General features: G+C 48.6%; 1 protein-coding gene across 2 annotated transcripts in view; it reads right to left on the bottom strand.

The window, feature by feature from the left end:
* The window catches only part of ADCY5 (adenylate cyclase 5), a 157,437-nt gene that overhangs the window by 23,082 nt on the left and 112,985 nt on the right, over window positions 1–21,370 (bottom strand). For both annotated transcript variants that reach the window (XM_049710441.1, XM_004278826.4), the window contains exons 9-12: window positions 16,085–16,107; window positions 14,993–15,137; window positions 13,611–13,708; window positions 10,065–10,152 (exon numbers count right to left, since the gene is read on the bottom strand). In XM_049710441.1, coding sequence (XP_049566398.1) covers window positions 10,065–10,152; window positions 13,611–13,708; window positions 14,993–15,137; window positions 16,085–16,107 — 354 coding nt within the window. The remainder of the gene's footprint in view (window positions 1–10,064; window positions 10,153–13,610; window positions 13,709–14,992; window positions 15,138–16,084; window positions 16,108–21,370) is intronic.

Raw genomic sequence — 21,370 nt, 5'->3', positions numbered from 1 at the left:
GCAACAAGCTAATTTATTAGCTTGTCATTAGGGTAAAACCAAATCTCAGACCCTTCATACTTCTTGACACCAAGAAAGTACCCTGCTTACCCCCTCAGTCTTGGGCTTTGGGCTGGGCGTGCATGTAGGGAAGCAGTATATCTTTCCACCCCAAATCCTCCTCCACCCTTCCAACAAGGCCACTTCCTATTCATCAGAGGGAAAGAAGGGACCACAGAGAAGGAATGCAGCAGTGGCAGAGGCCTGCAAGCCATTCAGGCTCTAGGCTGAGTGGTGAAGACCTTGGACCTCCATGTCCCCAGCAGGGGTGCCTCTCAGATGTGTTCATGGATCATCAAGTCTGTGGCATTCTTCTGAAAAAACACTTCCTTCTGGGGTAATAAAGGAGGCACTCTGACTGAACCCTCTAACATGGCAGAAGAAAAGACATGTGTGATTTGGAGAACATAAGCTTGGATTAAAATATTGCTTTAATAGACATAGAGATCAATGGAATAGAGTGAGAGTCCAGAAATAAACCCTTACCTTTACGATTGATTGATTTTGACAAGGTAGCCAAGAAAACTGAATGGGGAAAGAATAGTCTTTTCAACAAATGGCACTAAGACAACTGTATCGCCACATGCAAAAGAATGAATTTGGAGCTTACCTCACACCACATACAAAAATTAACTTGAAATGGATCAGAAACCTAAAGGTAGGAGCTAAAACTATAAAAGTCTTAAAAGAAAATACATAAGTAAATCTTTGTGACTGGATTAGGCAATGGTTTCTTAGATATGACACCAAAAGCACAAGCAAAAAGGAAAAAACAGATAAGTTGGACTTCATCAAAATTTTGAAAATTTGGGCTTCCCTGGTGGCGCAGTGGTTGAGAATCTGCCTGCCAATGCAGGGGACACGGGTTCGAGCCCTGGTCTGGGAAGATCCCACATGCCGCGGAGCAACTAGGCCCGTGAGCCACAACTACTGAGCCTGCGCGTCTGGAGCCTGTGCTCCGCAACAAGAGAGGCCGCGATAGTGAGAGACCCACGCACCGCGATGAAGAGTGGCCCCCGCTCGCCACAACTAGAGAAAGCCCTCGCACAGAAACGAAGACCCAACACAGCCAAAAAAAAAAAAAAAGAAAAATTTGAAAATTTTTCCTTCAAATAACACCATCAAGAAAGTAAAAAAGGTGTTGGTGAGGATGTGGAGAAATTGGGACCTTTGTTTGTCGCTGGTAGTTATGTAAAATGATATAGTTGCTGTAGAAAACAGTATGACGATTCCTTAAAAAATTAAACACAGAATTATCATATGATCCAGCAATTCCATTTCTGAGTATATACCCAGAAGAATAGAAAGCAGGGGCTTATACAGATATTGGCACACTCATGTTTATAGCAGCATTATTTTCAATAGCCAAAAGGTTAAAGCAACTCTAGTGTCCAGCTATGGATGAGTGGGTAAACATATGTGGTATACATACACAATGGAATATTACCCAGCCTTGAAAAGGAATGAAATTCTGAAACACACTACAGCATGGACGGCACCTCGAAGACACTATGAAAGAAGCATGTCACAAAAGGACAAATACTATATGATTCCACTTTTTTGAGGTACCCAGAGCAGTCAAATTCATAGAGACAGAAAGCAGAATGGTGGTTGCCAGGGAACAGGGCAGAATGGGAAGTTATTGTTTAATGAGTATAAAGTTTCAGTTTGGAAAGATAAAAACGTCCTGGAGATGGATAGTGGTGATGGTTGCACGACAATATGAATGTACTTAATGCCACTCTACTGTAAACTTAAAAACAGTTAAAATAAAAAAATTATATTATGTATATTTTACCATAAATTAAAAGTGATTATGAAAAGGAAAATGAAAAGACAACCCACAGAATGGGAGAAAATTGTTGTAAACCATATTATCTAATAAGGGTCTTATAACCAGAATATACACAGAACTCTTACAACTCAACAAGAAAAGACAAATAACCCAATTAAAAAATGGACAAACAGGGAGTTCCCTGGTGGCCTAGTGGTTAGGATTCCAGGCTTTCACTGCCATGGCCTGGTCAGGGAACTGGGATCACACAAGCCACGAGATGTGGCCAAAAACAAAACAAAAAAAGCCCACAAATACTATGAATAGACATTTCTCCAAAGAATCTACACAAATGGACAACAAGCACATGAAAAGATATTTGACATCAATAGTCATCAGGGAAATGCAAACCAAAAACAAAAGCAACCACTTCGCATCCACCAGGATGGTTATAATCAAAAAGTCAGATAATAACAGGTGCTAGTGAGGATGTAGAGAAATTGGAACCCTTGTACACTGCTGGTGGGAACGTAAAATAGTGCAGCTGCTTTGAAAAACAGCTTTTCAGTTCCTCAAAATATGACCCAACAATTATACTCTTAGGTACATACCCAAGAGAACTGAAAACATAAGTCCATACAAAACCTTGTATACAAATGTTCATAGCAGCATTATTAACAACAGCCTGAAAGTGGAAACTACCCAAATATCCATCAACTGATGAAGGAATAAACAAAATGTGGTATATCTACACGATGGAACATTACTTGGCCATAAAAAGGAATAAAGCGCTGTCAGATAGTACATCATGAACGAACCTTGAAATATGCTAAGTGAAAGAAGCCAATCTCAAAAGGCCACATAGTGTATGATTCCATTTATACAAAATGTCCAGAACAGGCACATTCACAGAAACAGGAAGTAGATATGAGGTTGCTAGGAGCTGTGGGAACAGGGACCAGGGAATGAGGAGTGACTGCTGAAAGGTACGGGGCTTCTTCTGGGGATGATGACAATGTTCTGGAATTAGTGGTGATAGTTGCAGAACTTTATGAATATAGTAAAAACTACTGAATTATAATTTTTTTTTTTTTTTTTTTTTTTTTTTTTTTTGCAGTACGTGGGCCTCACTGTTGTGGCCTCTCCCGTTGCGGAGCACAGGCTCCGGATGCGCAGGCTCAGCGGCCATGGCTCACGGGCCCAGCCGCTCCGCGGCACGTGGGATCTTCCCGGACCGGGGCACGAACCCGTGTCCCCTGCATCGGCAGGCAGACTCCCAACCACTGCGCCACCAGGGAAGCCCTGAATTATAATTTTATAACCTTTATAAAGGTGAATTTTATGGTATGTGAATTATATCTCAATAAAGCACTTATTAAAAAAAATCCTGCTCAGCTTCTTACTGTGTGATCCTGGGGAAGTCATCAAGGGCTCTGAGTTTCCTTATTGGTAAACAGGGAATATCTACCTTCCAGGGTGGTAGATTTTCCAGGGTGGTTATGAAATGATGCATTTGAAAGTGCTTTGAAAGCTGTTAAATTCGATAGAAAATTTACTTAATATTTGCATTTTAAAGAGCTATGTTGCCGATAAGAACAAAAGTCCTTGTTTCTCAGTAAAGGAATTTTTGGTTTCACAGCTGTAGAAAGTGTTTTGGCACTAGCATGAGGATCTTACTCTGAAATGGTATGACAGATGGCTTCTAATCTTTGCCTGCTTAAAATTTTGCCATTTCATCCCCCCATCCCCCGTGTTGCTTAAACCATTTCAGTCCTGATCACCCTATCCATCAATTGAACGGCTTCTCTCATCGCCAGTGTAATGACTTGATTTAGACAAAACTTATTAGAAGATGGTAAAGCCTTTATAGAAGGTGGTTGGGGAACAGTATATGCACACAGGCTTCCTGGTGAACCTGGGACCAGGAGCCCCACAGGGGCCACCCAGAGAAGAACTGCAGGCTTTTAAAACAAAATCTAACCTGGAATACTATAGCTCAGGGGTCCCCAACCCCCGGCCTGTTAGGAACCGGGCCGCACAGCAGGAGGTGAGCGGCGGGCCGGCGAGTGAAGCTTCATCTGCGGCTCCCCATCGCTCGCATTACCGCCTGAGCCAGCCCCTCCCACCCCCATCCCGCCCGTGGAAAAATTGTCTTCCACGAAACCAGTCCCTGGTGCCAAAAAGGTTGGGGACCGCTGCTACAGCTCTAACATCTAATGAGTGATTACCTCAATGCATTGCCTTTTACAAGCCATTTTCCCTTGTCACCCTTTCAAAAGACCTGCTCTTGACTTAAAGTCTCAGCAGGAACCCAGGAATTGCTGCCTTTTTGAAGTCTCCAGAAGATTTGACATCCTGCCCTGGCACTGGTTTATAGAGTATCTCATCTCCTGTAACAAAAAGTTCACCTGTATGTTGACCCCAAATCCCAGCTTTACTAATCCCGGTGTGGACAATAAAATTCTTCACCTGGAGTAGAATCTCCTCGCAGGGCTGCTCTACAGCTGCATACAGATCCTGGAGAGCATTTTTCTGGGAGGATGATTGTGTCTGTGCAAACCAATTGCTCAGTGCCTGTTCACCATCAGAGCTCAGAAAAAGAATCAATTGAAAGAAAAAGTTCCAACCCCAATATGATTAATTCAAATCAATTCAACTTGAAAAATGGGAATGGCGACACAATTAATAAACCATGACTGAGGTGAGGGACAGTTTTGATCCTGGCCTCTCAGGAAGTCTCCAGGCAAATCAATGACCTCCCTGGGGTCCTGGCTCCCTGTCTGTCACGTGGGACCAGGGTATTGCACGAATGAAATAAGGTGATGAAATCTGACAGCAAAATAATGTAAGAAAACAGACTTTCTGACAAGGAGTTAATAAATGAAGCAGTGGCTCCTACTTCAGAAAAATATTTTTAAAGATATGAAAACTTCAGAACAAGACAGGCAGATGCTGGCCCACGGTAGACGCTGACTACTGCTCTTATCACCTGGCCTTTCAGCGGTCAACTGGACATATTAACAAAGGCAGTGTCCTGGAGGGGAAGGACTGTGGGCTCTGGAGTCAAGAACCATCTGGGTTTAAACCCCAGCGATACCACTTCTTAGCTTCGGGACCTAGGGAAGGCTGTCTAACCGCTTGAAGCCTCATTTGCCTCATCTGCAAAGTGGATATAATAAAAGCCACCTTAAAGGTTTGGGAAACGCTGGTCAAGGTGGCATGGCTGGGCTCTGGACCCAAGATGGCTTGACTTAAAAGCCATGGGAGGAACCTAAGATCTCCTTCCTGAAAATGAAGCCTTCTCCACCCCCAAACGAACATGTGCCTGACAGCAACACATCCTCTTCAAGTGGACAAAGTGTGACTCCGAGTCTCTGGAAAGGGGAGTGTGGGGATTCTGAAGTCGTCACAAGACAGAAGCCAGCTGGGAGGTGAGAGGTACTGGTTGAGGAGTAGGGCCCTGTTTTAGAAGCTGTGGACGGGAGTCAGGAGGGCGTGGTAGGAAGGAGAGCCGGCAAGGCGGGACCTGGCTAGCTTCAGGCTTCGGGGAGAGGAGAGGAGGCTTTTAGGTGACTGCACAGAGCAGACAAGGGCCTAGAGGAAGCCCTGGTCAGTTTCCAGGAGGTCAGACAATCAGGTCCAGGTCGTCAGTGGGAGACAAGCCAAGAGGGAGCCAGCAGCCTAGAAGATGAAAGAGATTTAAACATGCACACGCACACACACACGCACACACGCACACACACGCACACACACACACATGCGCGGCCCTGTAGCTGAGTACTCCTTCTGGGCCTGTCTGTACCCAACCCCCGAACTGCAGGAAAGCAGAGTTTGGCCTTCTGAGTGAGAACGTGCTAATGAGCCACTGGAGAGCAAGGGGGCCCAGTCAAGTGCGGGGACAGAAGGGAGCCACTCTCTTCCACCTACGTGGGCGGTGGCAGCAGAAGTGCTGGCACTGTCAGGGGCAGGCCTGAGCTGCCTCACAGGATGAGGGGGCAGAAGCCACAGGGGGCCTGACAGAGCAGTCAGAGCTGGCCAAGGAGGGAAGGGGCTGCACTCAGGAGACGTGAGCTGACACGGCAGAGGCTGGCCCACCCCTTGCAGGGTTATGCGAAGGGGTTCCGGCCTCAGGAGGGTGTCTGGGCTGCCTCACTGTTCGGGTCCCTACCAATCTGAGATTCTCTGAGTTTGGGGACCACATGTGACGGCAAGAAGGGATTTAGCATGGTTTTCTCTGACGAAAGCAGCTCTGGAGCCCAGATGAGCACCGATGCCAAGGGAAGGAAGGAGTGGTGTGTGCAGATGTTCAGACTGGCCCCTAAGACAGCTTCACCAGAAGGACACGCTCAGGGGAGGATCCCTAGGACAAGGCATCCCAGAGACAGAGGGGCTCCAGAGGGCAGATGATGCTCTGAGAAATCTAGGGGTGTGTGTGTGACCTGGGCCAAGCTGTGTCAGGAAAAGATCATACAAGCCCAAGATGGAATGGAAAAAACAATCAGAGCCTTCGGTGAGCAGTACATTTCAGAAAAGCAGAAAGGACCCAGGAGTTGCTCCCTGACAGACAGCTAAGACGACTACGTTGACTAACTCAGACCACACTTTCTTCATGTTTCTCTCTTCGAAAAGGATAATATATGGATGATTTAAGAAAGTAAGTCCAAGTTGTTTTGGGGAACTGGAAAAGTAAATGAAACAGAGAAAGAGACCATGCCTGACAGAACCACTTGGCTTTGGACCTGCGGAGCCCATAGCAGGCAGGGGTAATTTAGGAACTGCTGTATCTCATCGGAAAGCCACTAGGCATGACTTCTGAGAAATTGTGGAAATCAGATGAAAAATGTCTGAGTTCCGGCAAATCTTTTCACAGGGAGAAACAGAATGACACTGAAAATTCCAGTCCAGTCAGCTTCACAGCAGTACCTGAAAAGGTGATACAATCAACTTTCAGTCAGTCGGCCTGCAGGCAGTGTGACAGGGGAAGGGGGGCCAGGCCGCCCTGCTGCAGAGATGCCAAAAGGGAGACTTACCCCTTTCACATCTCACTATGCAGTTGATCCACAACACAAAGAGGAAAGAAGACTGATTATTAACTGGAAGAGGAGTTCATGCTACAAACAATTGCTCAGGTCGGGGTCTACTTTCCAGAAAGTGGATAAATGCTGAGACAATGGCTTCTCAGAGACTGTGAGAGAAGCACACAGCTAGGAGCCCAAGATGGGTATTAGTGTCTCTTCAACTCTTGGTCCAGATGAGCAGGTTTTAGGCTTGGTAAGTCACAGAGCACTTTTTTTTCTAAACAAACTCCTTACAGAAGCTCTACAACTGCAAGATGGAAGAAGCAGGCTCCTCTGGTGGGAAGGGTGTGGGGAGGTGGGCAGAATGGAGTCGGGGCGGGGAGGGAAGTGTTCCATCCACCGGCCCGCCCCCCTTGGGAAACTGAGGCCTCAGAGCCATCAGAAAGATCACTGGGCTGGACGAAGGAATTGAGAACAAGATTATTGACTGTGACACTGATTACAAAATAGGTCGATTCTATAAAACACAAGGAGGCAGGAATGACTTTTATAAATAATCTCTAACAGTGGCAAAAAGAATTCACTAGACCCAGGAACTAACTTAAAATGGCCAGTGCAGGCGGGGCCCGTCCCCTCCCCTCCCCACCTCCTCCCCCTCTGCTTCCTTCTCTTCTCCCACCAGCAGATACACACGCAAGTCAGGCAACACAAACCAAATGCAGTCCATGAAGCTCAGGTTCACCAAAGCAGCTAACAGAAAAGAGAGAAGCTCGGCTCCAGTTTACAGCTTGTAAACAACAGATAGCTTTGATTCTGATTTGAACAGCCTACTTAAGTGCCTCAGATGAACAACCAAAACAATGACTTTGACTCAGTTTATAACTTAAGATTCTTTTTGAGTGTTCACCCAAAGAATGGGTCTTTTAACTATGGTATGCTTTTTGTTAGGTTGTTTTACTGTGGTAAGATATATATAACGTAAATGTGCCAATTTAACCATTTTTAAGTGTACAATTCAGTGGCGTGAATTACTTGCACGGTGTTGTGAAACCATCACTGCTATTTATCTCCAAAACCCTTTCATCACTCCGAACGGAAGCTCTGTACCCAAGAAGCAATAACTCTCCACTCCCCCTCGCCCCGCCCAGGCTACCTGTAGTCTACTTTTTGTCCCTATGAATTTGTCTAGAATAGATATTTCATACAACTGGAGTCACACAATAAGTGCCCTTTTGTGTCTGGTTTCTTTCACTTAGTGTAATGTCTTCAAGGTTCATCCATGTCGGAGCATGTGTCAGAATCTCAGTCTTTTTTATGGTAGAACAATATTCCATTGTACAGACACAGCACTTTTGTTTATTCATTCATCTGTTAATGCAGCGGTCCCCAACCTTTTTGGCACCAGGGACCGGTTTCGTGGAAGACAATTCTTCCACGGACGGGGTTGAGGGGGGATTGTTCAGGAGCTAATGCAAGCGAGGGTTCAGGCGGTACTGCGAGCCATGGGGAGCCGCAGATGAAGCTTCGCTGTCTCACCAGCCACTCACCTCCTGCTGTGCGGCCTGGTTCCTAACAGGCCGTGGAAGTCCGAGGCCCGGGGGGTGGGGACCCCTTTGTTAATGGATACCTGGGTTTTTTCCACCTTTTGGCTCTTGTGAATGTATGGCGTGCTTTTACAGCCATGGGAGGAAGAAGGTGGGACTGTCCACTGGGGGAAAAGCAGGCTGGGGTGCCTGACAACGTCAAGACCAAAAGGCAAGAGAGACTGAACACAGAGCAGGAGGGAGGTCATAGCCTTGAGGAAGGAGCTGGTGGAGAGGCAGGGAGCCAGGATTAACCCCTACGATGCAGCGAAGGAACTGGCTAAGCACACTGCTCAGCTTGCCGAGGGACCCTGGCCGGTCCTGCCCCTCTCTGGGCATCCACTTCTGCACCTGCTCAGGGGCACACTGCAGCACACCAGATGCTTCTAAGGGCCTTCCAGTTCTGACAATCAGTCCACCAAGATCTTGACCATCAGGTGATTAAACAGTTTACAGCCTAATGAAGGACTCTGTTTGGAGGATGGAGCGAGAAAGGGGACTTGGGAGATGACAAAGGTCCAATCCCCCAGGAAGGAGAACACGGTGCCCACCGCAGAGGGTGTAGGGAGTGCTGGCAGGGCCTGGGCCCCCCAGGGGCTTGGCTCCAAGTGAGTGTCAGGGAGGAGCAGAGAAATGGTTACAGCAGAAGCTAGAAAGAGCTTGTCTCTGCTGGGACAGAGAGGTTTCTGGAACCAGGCTGGCCCCACCAGGGAATTCTTTTGTTTTTTTTTTTTTTTGATGTGGACCAGTTTTTAAGTCTTTATTGAATTTTTGTTACAATATTGCTTCTGTTTTTTTGTTTTGGTTCTTTGGCCGTGAGGCACGTGGGATCTCAGCTCCCAGAAAAGGGATTGAACCTGCACCATCCCACGCCCCTGCCCCCGCCCCCCCACCCGGCATTGGAAGGCAAAGTCCCAACACTGGACTGCCAGGGAAGGCCCATGGGAATTCTTAAACCAGTGGCGAAGGAACTGAGGAAGAGGCTTGGTGGGCAAGGCAAACAGGAACCTGAGTGATTTCTACAACAGACCCTAGTGACCTGTGGTCAGGTCCCCTTGAAGGACACAGCTTGGATGGCGACACAGCATGCCTAAGAGGTGGCGTGGGAGAAGAACACAGAACAGGGTCTCACGCCCATGCTACTAGCTGTGTGGCCCTGTCTGAAACAATGAACCACTCTGGGTCTCCCTCTCATCTATATGATGGGCAGCTCAAAAGCCATCATCTCTATGGCCTCCCTCCAGGGCCATTTCCAGGGCACATTGGAACAGAGAAGGGGTGTCAAGAGCGATCCCTTTCACACTCATTCTTTCAGCAAATGTTTATTGACCACTGCTCTGTGCCAGGCATTGTGCTACGTGCCCTTCCTTTGGCCTACCTGATACCCAGGGGACAGACAGAAGAGACAGCAACAGTATCTTCTTGCAGAGATTTGCAAAGCCTAACTGAAACAGCCAGTACAAATAAGGCTCCTCGGACAAACTACGCCCCCTGCAGTCTGGCTTGCTGCGAATGCCAATCAAGAGCTGTGATCCAGCATCAGGCACCTGGATCCCAGGTGTGACTCTCCAGCCCCTGGGAGGGGCCCTACCAGTGGGCTGGGAAGGGAGGGAAGAAGGCGACTGGGGTTCAGGTATAAGCTGGACTCACCTTCACGCAGGAGTAGATCACGGACACAAATACCACCAAGGTCAGCAGCAGGAAACAGGTCAGGTAGAAACTCAACATGAACACGGAGCTGGAAGGAGAGAGGAGGTGGGGAATTCTGGGGCTCTGAGACGCCCCGCGAAGGAAGCAGAATTTGCTCCATTTCTGCTGCACCTCCTGCCCAGTCTTGGGTGCCCGGCCCCTGACTCACTGAGGAGGGATTACTGAGCTTTGTGAACCAATTCGGAACCCGCCTCCGTAACGGTCTGGCTCCTGCCCTTCCTCCCGGTCTTGTCACTTTCCTGGGGGAGCATAGCCCACACAGGAGCCAAACGAAGAATGGGGTGACACCGGCCCAATATTTTGCCTAATTCTTAGCTATCCATAGACTCACTTCATTTAGCCTGGAAGGACCCATTTTAAAAATCACCTGGCTGTTCTCTCTAGGTAGTCACTTATGGCCTGACAAGTAACTCTGAAGGCTAAACACTGGTTTGATAAATGGCCATCCTGTATAGAAATGCATTTGTCAACAGCCCAACCAGCTACTCTGAGAAATAGCAGTGACATGTCCCTTTGGAGGGCAGAGTCCCTAAACCCTGTCCCCTTCCTACTTGCCAGACACACAAGTCCTGTTCAGCCTCTGTTCCCCTATTCCCAACCCAGCTCAACAACAACCGTAAAAACTGCAAGGATCTCCTGCTGCCCCTCCTCACAGAGGCAGATCACAGGTGAGCTCAATGTTCACAAAGGGCTAGTATCCTCGGGCGAAAGAACTGCAAGTGACTTTCCATCCGGAGCCCGCTGTGGCCCTCCTGGGGCAGGGGCTGGTCGAGGCACAGCACTCCCTACCAACCACAGGAGGCCCCAGAAACCCCTTCTCCCTTCCAGGGAGTGAGACAGCCTGATGTGACAGGTGTTGTCAGCAGGTTAAAGGCAAGTGGAGGACACAAGAAGGCAGGTGAAGGCCTCTAGGGAGGCATCTTTGTTCCAGGCTCCCCCAGAAGCCAGCACTTAGCTGCCTGAAACAAACAGAACAGGGGAGAGAACTCTCTTCAGAGGGAAAGAAAGACCTTTAAAGTAGCTTTTAAGGCTTCCCTGGAGAGAGGACGGCCAGAGAACGACCTCCATCCATGCCTTAGCAGCTCGGAGCTGTGGCCAGAGGAGGGAGTGAAGCTACTGCGGGCAGAGCAGGGATCTGGTATAACCCGGCCCCAAGCCACGCTACCGAAAGACAGAAGCAGCAAAGAGGCAGGATTATGCCCCCAAGTGAAGGGGACTCTCAGCTGCAATGGGATGGAAAGTCTAGGTTGCTTATTATACCTATAGCTCCCTTTCAATACAGGAAATGAGTCCTATGACAGCAAAGACCCACAATCCCACCAGCTCTGCACGGTTTCAGTGCAGGGGGCAACGGACATTAACTGCATAACCAGGGTGCAGCTGGCTGACAGTGTCTGGTTTTCACCTGTGGTATCCTGACAGGGTCATAGCAGACACAAACGCAAGGGCCATCTCTTCAACGATAAGTACCATTAAAAATAAAAGGCACTGAGTGATAAGACATGCCAACGCCACGCACCTCCTGATGTGATGCCCCGAGCAGGACACGCCACTCCTGTGGGATTCTTGTGAAAAATACATAACCTCCATCCAATCATGAAAAAGCATCAGACAAATCCAATTTGAGAGAGTCTACACTTTAATTAGCCAGTACTTATCGGAAGTGCCAAGGCCATGAGAGGTAAGTAAAGGCCAAGGAAGCACCACAGATGGGAGGGGACTAAGGAGCTACAGCAGCTAAATCCAATGTGGGCCCTGGTCCAGCTCTTGGAACACAGAAAGGACATTTGGGGGAATGCTGATGAAATCAGAACACAGCCTACAGATTAGTTCATATATCATTGCGGTGTTATTTCCTGATTTTGATTACTCTACTGCAGTTATATAAGTTGTCAATAGCACGGGAAACTGGATGAAGGATGTACAGAAACGCCCCGTAGTACTTTTGTGCCCTTTCTCTAAGTCTATAATTATTTCAAAATGAGAAACAGAAGGTGTTGGAGTGAGGGGACTCTTCCAGATTAAGTTAGATTTATGAGACATAACCAAATGCATTCAATGGATCTTGAGTAGATCCTGGCTGTGAATAAACTAAGAGTAGAAGACATTTAGGGGGACAGTTTGGGAGATTTGAATACAGACTCGGTATTAGATGATTATAGAGGAACTGGGGTTAGTTTAGTTTGGTACATAAAGCATTGTGGTTAAGAAGCAAAATGCCATTAAAACAGGTGTCTATTGACGTGTTTAGGGGCAGAATGTCCTTGTGTCTAAAATTTACCTTAAAAAATCAGAAATATACCTGGAATTAACACAACATTCTAAAGCAACTATACTTCAATTTAAAAAATCAGAAAAAGATAGATTAAAAAACCTTTCAAAATATTAACAATTGTTCTGGGACTTCCCTGGTGGCGCAGTGGTTAAGAATCCACCTGCCAATGCAGAGGACACATTCAAACCCTGGTCTGGGAAGATCCCACATGCCGTGGAGCAACTAAGCCCGTGCACCACAACTACTGAGCCTGTGCTCTAGAACCTGCGAGCCACAACTACTGAGCCCACGTGCCACAACTACTGAAGCTCGTGCACCTGGAGCCCGTGCTCTGCAACAAGAGAAGCCCCCACTCCCCGCAACTGGAGAAAACCCCCTGCACGCAGCAACGAAGACCCAACACAGCCAAAAATAAATAAATAAATCAATAAATCATTTTAAAAAAGAACAATTGTTCTATCTAGGGGATGAGTGTTGATTATATTAATTACTTTATGTTTCTGTATTTTTAAAATATTGCATAATAAAAAGTAAAAAAATATGTGTGTATATATATATATATATATATGTGTGCATATATACATATATATACACACACATACATACATGGAGAGGTTATCTTTCTCACTTAGCTGTGACCCTACTGTGAATGACTACCTAACAAACACTTCATGTCCAACAGCCCATTTCAGAGTGGTCCCCTTGGAAGCCACAGGCCTCTCTCAGTGACACAGCCAGTCCTCAGAAGATTTCAGGAACACCTCTTAGAGAAAAGTCTTCAGAATCTGAAATCCATTCTTTGAAATATCTGGAGTAGCATAAAACCCTTATTTTTTGAAGATATACTGTTTTTTTGCAAGAACCAAAGGTCATGCAGAAACCAGCTTGGTGAATACTTTGGGTGACTCAGTGGGCAACAGTGGTCTGCGTTAAAATGGGATGAGAGGATGAAGTGGAGAGAAGGGGTCTCCCGTGCGCTGGGCAGTGCCCAGACAGAAGTTTTCCACCTGCAACGAGCACATGGCCTACCCATCATGGGGCAGGCAGACTCTTGGCTTCCTGGTCTCACTGAGGACAAGACTGTAAACTTTTCTCCCTGCCTGAGCAAATTCAGCTCAGACTCCCGCCTCTGCTCTCTTACATGACCTCCCCTCCCACCCCTGGAGCCCCTGCAGCCAGAGGAGGGAGCCCGGGAGGGATGGGGTACTTACTGGGGCACAATGGTGATCTGGACAAAGCAGATGAAGAGGAAGACGAGCGAGGCACATGCCACGTAGGCACCGAATCGGTCATCCACCTGCTTGGAGTACTGAGAGGACATGGGCAGGGTGAGTGGGCGGAGGCACCTGGCCCTGTCTGCTCCAGCTCCCCTCCACCCCAGACACACCTGGGACAGCACACTCCCAAGACTTGGAAGACCCAGTCGAGAACCAGCACAGGCCTTAGCTCTCAAGAAACCAGTCCACTCACTACATGGTGGTGCCTATGGGGAGGGCCATTGAATTATGTTAAACCAGAAACTCTGCAGGGTGGGTCACCATGAGAATAACTCATAATGATCATGGCTCACATTCCTGAGCACCAACTACACACCAGAACACGTGCTGGGGCTTGCAACCATCACTGCACATCCTCACAAGAGCCCCAGGAAATAGGCACAGGACTGCTGCTGTTTCTACTTCAGAGATGAGCGAGCTGAGGATCAGAGAGGTCACTCAACTTGTCCAGTGTCACAGAGCTCATCTCCAAGGTCCTGACTCCCAGCCCCCACCCTCCCCACAACACCAACCAGCTGCACAAATGGCCGTGCTGGCAGTCACCCAGAGAGGGTAATCCATGAGTCAGTTCCATTTATGCTGGTAAACAGACTAAGTTCCCTTCCCATAATTCTTCCCTCCTGATTAGGCGTGCCTCATTTGACCACGGCATGAGTTCACAGGAGCCCATGTTGACGGAACACAAGGGAGACCCTGTGACATGTAGCAAAGACCCCGGACCAGGGTCTTGTTCTGGCTCTGTCACTACTTCACTGGGTGGCCTAGAGCAAGTCACCCAGATACTCTGAGCTTTACTTTCTCAGTCACAATTTAAGGAGACAGGACAAAGAGCTCTTGACTGCCCCTTCCAACTCTAATACTCTGAGTTTCCAGTGTGCCAAAGGCAGCTGGATGGTCCATTGGAAACTATAATAATAATAACAATAGCAATAAAATAATACAAATAGCAGTGTTTATTGAACATCTACTATGTGGCAGGTACTGTTTCATGTGTTTTACATATATGGATGTTTAATCCTCACTATGACACCATGAGGTAGGTATGTTAAAAATCCCCATTTCCCAGATAAGGAAACTGAGACACAAAGAAATTAAGATGTATCCTTTTCCACCAAGGAAGTCTCCCTAAAACCCCCATTTCCTGGGTAGGGCAGCATCAGAGCTGGGAAATGGAAGTGACAAGAAGGAGCTCTTTCCAGGGCGGAGACAGGGGAGGGAGCCGTCCTGTTGCCTCCTTTCCCTCCCCTTGGTCCTGGTTCTGCACCAGGGTAGGGGGGTGGGGGTGGGGGGTGGTCCCCCCCCTCAGAGTGCTGTACCTTCTTCTCTAAGTCAGGCTCCCTGAAGGTCAAGAGGAACTTGCGAACATGCTCAGATCGTAGCCTGTCGATGCTCCTGGCGTCAATGGCACGGCCCAGAAATTCATCCACTTCATCCTCGGGGTTCGCACTTTCCTGGGCGTTCCTGGGGAGCAAGGGGCGCAGACACAAGACAGGCTGACCACCAGGGGGCGCCGCTAGGGGGCCGGCTCAGCCCGCACACCCGGACCCATCAGAGGGGCTTGATCAGCTCTAATAAGGGGTGGGGAAGCTGGGATTGACACCAGGACGGGCCAGAAGCCCGAGTACTCACATGCGCAGAACACTGCCCAAGGCTCAGACCCGCGGGCTGGGGGGGCCTCACTGACAATAAGGATTTTCTAACCCTATTGATGTATTATTAAATGATAATGATAATATGAATTATTCTCAAGGGTTTGTTTTTCCCCTACAGGTAACAGTCTCTGCTCTTCACTCTCTAGCTGTACTGTCATCCTGAATTGAAGGCTGAGACCAGGAGGCAAGACCTCTGCCGCAGGGCCTGGGAGCCACCTGGCTGCTCTCGCCTGGCCCAGGGGACTCTCTGGGAAGCACGTTTCACAATCTTTGGGTGCTGAACTAAACACTCTACTTGTAGCGTGGAGCCCAGTCCTCGAGTGGGATTTCTGACAGCCCCTGAGACTGGGGAGTGGAGGAGAGAGACAGGCACATTCCTTCAGGGTGCTGGGACGTGGCCAGGTGCTGGCGACCAATGTACAAAGCCTGCATCTTCCTGGGAGCCGTGTGTGTGTGTGTGCGCGCGCGCGCGTACATGCGTGTGCTGAGTGTGTTGTGTGTAGTTGTGTGTGCATACGTGTGTGTGTGTGTGTGGAGTGGAGATTATAAATGGGGGATGCCCAGGCCCAGCCTCTCCGCCGGGGGCCTGGGCTCCTGGGCTGCTCGTCTCTCGGGTGCAGTGGGCTCTGTTCACTCCCAGCCAAGACTGCGAGACCTGGGCTCCTTCTCCATGGAGTACGGAAACTGAGCTCCAGGCACATTTGGAGACATCCCCCAGGCCGAGGGAGCTGAAGTGAAGAAGGACAGGTTACTCACTTGTCCTTGGGATCTTCAAAGCCCTAAAAGAGAGGGACGGAGAGAGGAGGAGAGGAGGATGAGAACCAAGGGGATGAAAACGGGGAGGCCGCAGCGCATCCCCTCTCACAGGTCACCAGGAGCTTGGACACAGAGAGCACTGTCACTCAGTCATCCCCTCCTTCCTTCATTTGGCAAATACAGCTGGGTTTGGGACAGGCTCCACGCTAGACGCTGGGGGCGCACTGTGATTTTACTTCATCCACTGGCAAAGTCCATGAGTCTAAGCTCTTCGTGTCCCCATACCCAATTCCTTGTCATTCCCCAGACCTTCCTTCACCCTCCTCCTGGACCCTGGGCTTGGTGGGTCCCCTCCCAATTCTGCCACCTACTCAGATGGAAATAAGAGAAACTGCCAGGCCGATCAATCCCCACACACCTGTGCACACCTGTGCACACACACAGCTCATGCACACTCACACACCCCCAACTCCCGCCAAGCACACATAAAATCTCCTGGGACTTCACAAGTTTTGAGCTTAAGAAAGCTAAACTCTGGTTACCTGCAACAGCTCTTCTGGTATCGGAGAACCAATGTGTTCTTCTAAGGCTGGAGCTGGCTGGGGACCCAGGAGGTGAGGAACCTGCCTGCCCTGGTTTGATTACTGTTCTGATGTTCACACACACAGGGCAGGGGTGAGGGTGGGAAGGGCCCTTACTGGTTGCCAAACTCAAGGCCCTACCTAGAGTTCATCTATAAAGGACAGAAGTGCGTCAGGGTCTGATCAACTGTGGCAGAATGGAGGGAGGGGCCCCTAAAATGGGAAGGGGTGGGATCAGGGAGGCAGTGGGGGAGGCACAAGCACCCCAGGACAGGCGGCTTCAGGTTGCCAAGACAAGGACAGAGGGTGGCCTCTTGTCCCTGTGGCCCAGCATGGAACACGCTGCTGGGCAGCCAGGGGGCTTGGCAAATGTCGGGGGAACCCAAACCCCAAATGAACACAGATCTCTTCATTCCCACTGAGGAGTGGGGTTTACGATGCTCTCCGCGAGCCGGAGCTGCCGGGCTCTGAAATAGACGTGGGGCCCGTGGGCACTGAGGTGCTGTCTATTCTCCTCACCAGCTCAAGGCTCCTTGGCTTGGCAGCCCCTAGTGCCACATCCAAGTGCCCAGCCGTGGGCTCTGAGCTCCTCCCGGGCTGCCCAGTGGCTGTCTTCCTTTCTCCTCATCCTCTGAGAATCACCAAGCCCTTGGTCCAGGCTGCAGGGCCCCGCCCACCTCACTGTCCCCACTCGAGGCTAGAGGAGTTGGGGTCTCTCATGTGAGTGCCCCATCTGGGGGCAGGCAGGATCTCTAGGGCACAAGCTCGAGTGGGCGGCAGAGAGTCTGGACAGGCCAGTCTCTGTGGACCATGGCGAGGGGCTGGCCCGCTGATCTCCACCCCAGGGGCCAGCAACGATTTTACTCGGAGGACATCCAAGCCACATTATGCCTACGCTGGTCTCTACAGCTCAGAACTATACCTGAAATGTGTCTAATGAACCTGTCTCGGACTTCCTCCAGTGCTCCTTTGGTGGTATGCAGGGGCTGGTGTTGGGGGCCAGGTCCGCTCTAGGCTTCCTGTGTGCCGGGCTGGGGTGGTGAACTGACCGCAGTCAGGGAACACTTTGGTGGATAAACCATGGCAAAGGGCCTTTAAGAACACAGGCCAGCAGACTGGGTTCCAGTCCCCCGACCTGCTTTCTAGTCCTAGGACAACGGTCCCCAGCCGGCAAGAAGGACACTCAGATGGGTTCCTGCCGTTGTGCCTCCGCACTTCTGGAGAGCAGCTCAGCTCAGTGCTTCTGTTTGGTCCCCGAGTCCTCTCCTTCTGACCTACAGCAAGACCAGAGGCCGTGGGCCCCTCTGCTCGTCCACACTGAGGTGCAGACTCTGGTTTGCAGGCCTGCCCTGGCAAAGCTGCTGTGGGGAACACTTGGGCCCAGCCTGCCGCCTCTGAAGAATGCACAGCTTACCCGAGCCTGGTTAGATGAGCAGGAGTCCATGTACGATCTCCCGTCAACCTTTTTATTAATAAAGAACCTTAGAGAACGTCCCTGGTGGCGCAGTGGTTAAGAATCTGCCTGAAAATGACTTTACTACCCGAAGCAATCTACAGATTCAATGCAATCCCTATCAAACTACCACTGGAATTTTTTCACAGAACTAGAACAAAAAAGTTCACAATTTGTATGGAAACACAAAAGACCCTGAATAGCCAAAGCAATCTTGAGAATGAAAAACGGAGCTGGAGGAATCAGGCTCCCTGACTTCAGACTATACTACAAAGCTACAGTAATCAAGACAGTATGGTACTGGCACAAAAACAGAAAGATAGATCAATGGAACAGGATAGAAAGCCCAGAGATAAACCCACGCACATATGGTCACCTTATCTTTGATAAAGGAGGCAGGAATGTACAGTGGAGAAAGGACAGCCTCTTCAATAAGTGGTGCTGGGAAAACTGGACAGGTACATGTAAAAGTATGAGATTAGATCACTCCCTAACACCATATACAAAAATAAGCTCAAAATGGATTAAAGACCTAAATGTAAGGCCAGAAACTATCAAACTCTTAGAGGAAAATATAGGCAGGACACTCTATGACATAAATCACAGCAAGATCCTTTTTGACCCACCTCCTAGGGAAATGGAAATAAAAACAAAAATAAACAAATGGGACCTCATGAAACTTCAAAGCTTTTGCACAGCAAAGGAAACCATAAACAAGACCAAAAGACAACCCTCAGAATGGGAGAAAATATTTGCAAATGAAGCAACTGACAAAGGATTAATCTACAAAATTTATAAGCAGCTCATGCAGCTTAATAACAAAAAAAACAAACAACCCAATCCAAAAATGGGCAGAAGACCTAAATAGACATTTCTCCAAAGAAGATATACAGACTGCCAACAAACACATGAAAGAATGCTCAACATCACTAATCATTAGAGAAATGCAAATCAAAACTACAATGAGATATCATCTCACACTGGTCAGAATGGCCATCATCAAAAAATCTAGAAACAATAAATGCTGGAGAGGGTATGGAGAAAAGGGAACCCTCTTGCACTGCTGGTGGGAATGTAAATTGATACAGCCACTGTGGACAACAGTATGGAGGTTCCTTAAAAAACTACAAATAGAACTACCATATGACCCAGCAATCCCACTACTGGGCATATACCCTGAGAAAACCATAATTCAAAAAGAGTCATGTACCAAAATGTTCATTGCAGCTCTATTTACAATAGCCCGGAGATGGAAACAACCTAAGTGTCCATCATTGGATGAATGGATAAAGAAGATGTGGGCACATATATACAATGGAATATTACTCAGCCATAAAAATAAACGAAATTGAGCTATTTGTAATGAGGTGGATAGACCTAGAGTCTGTCATACAGAGTGAAGTAAGTCAGAAAGAGAGAGACAAATGCCATATGCTAACACATATATATGGAATTTAAGGGAAAAAAATGTCATGAAGAACCTAGGGGTAAGACAGGAATAAAGACACAGACCTACTAGAGAATGGACTTGAGGATATGGGGAGGGGGAAGGGTGAGCTGTGACAAAGCGAGAGAGTGGCATGGACATATATACATTACCAAACGTAAGGTGGATAGCTAGTGGGAAGCAGCTGCATAGCACAGGGAGATCAGCTCAGTGTTTTGTGATCGCCTGGAGGGGTGGGATGGGGAGGGTGGGAGGGAGGGAGACGCAAGAGGGAAGAGATATGGGAACATACGTATATATATAACTGATTCATTTTGTTGTAAAGCAGAAACTAACACACCATTGTAAAGCAATTATACTCCAATAAAGATGTTAAAAAAAAAAAAAATCTGCCTGACAATGCAGGGGACACGAGTTCGAGCCCTGGTCTGTGAAGATCCCACATGCCGCGGAGCAACTAAGCCCGTGAGCCACAGCTACTGAACCTGCGCTCTAGAGCCTGTGAGCCACAACTACTGAGCCCGTGAGCCACAACTACTGAGCCCATATGCCACAACTACTGAAGCCCACGCGCCTAGAGCCCGTGCTCCGCAACAAGAGAAGCCACCGCAATGAGAAGCCTGCACACCGCAACAAAGAGTAGCCCCTGTGTGCTACAACTAGAGAAAGCCTGCCAGCAGCAACGAAGACCCAACGCAACCAAAACATAAATAAATTTAAAAAATAAATACATAAAAATAAAAATAATTTTAAAAAAAAGAACCTTAGAGACCTTACAACACTCATGCCTAAACCAGCACAGCTCATTACTACATCTTAAAAGCTGAGTAAAAGTTGGAACAAGATTTAAAGAAATAAACTGCTGACTACGAGTTACTCCCCTCTAACTGCTCTCAGTCACTGCTTAATCCAATCCCCTCCCCTCCACCGCATCTTCAGTGGAAGTCAGGGTAGAAGCTTTCTTTTTGCATATCTTTCCCAAGGGTTTCTGGGCGAGTTTAACACCAAAAGCCAATGGTGTGCCTGGCGGCTGCCAGACCCCATCCCATTCCTGGCCTAGACACTGGGCTGGCAGGGGCCCAGGGGATGGTACTTTGATGCTGGCCCCTCGGGTGACTCTGCCCAGCAAGGACAGGGATGGGGAGCCTCTTCTCTCCCTCTACAGGGGTGTCCCCGAGCTTTCTGATCACTTTGCATTCCCTCCCCACTGGGTGAAGCAACCAACACCACGGAGGAGCCTTTCTGACAGCCAGTCTCCCGTGAGACTGTTTCCCCAGTTACAGCCCTTCTGCTAATTCTTCCAAGGTTTCTTGTCCTAACAATGATTAATGTCTGCCAAATCGGTGCTTATAGTCCAAACTGCCCCCTTGGAGACTCTGAAATACCTAAAGAGTCCACCTACACCAAATATCGCTAAAGAAAAGAACTTTCCGAAGATTTTAAACGGAGAACGTACCAGCAGGCACCTTTCTTGCCTGCTGGTGGTTCCTCTCCACCTCTGTCCTGTCCCATCTTTTTATTCCCTGCTCTCCCTCATCTCCTGCTCCCCGCCCTGCATCTCCCCCTTACCCTCTCTGTCCTCCCGCTCTGGTCTTCCTGAGACCTGTCCTCCTCTTTCCTCCCACCTGGATGAGAGCCTCTCTCCTTGCATTCTGCTCTCAGTCTCCCCCTTTCCTCTCACTCCCTCTCTCACCTCTTGGCTGTCCTGGTCAAGTGGGTAGAGAGTCCACAGGAGATGATTCAAGAACTGGGGTGAGAACAGGGGGGGATCCAGCAACTGCTCTTTGCTTTGGGGAGGGGCCTGG

The sequence above is a fragment of the Orcinus orca genome, chromosome 5, assembly GCF_937001465.1.
Source record: "Orcinus orca chromosome 5, mOrcOrc1.1, whole genome shotgun sequence".
NCBI lineage: Eukaryota > Metazoa > Chordata > Mammalia > Artiodactyla > Delphinidae > Orcinus > Orcinus orca.
This window is presented reverse-complemented; position numbering and strand designations above follow the sequence as displayed.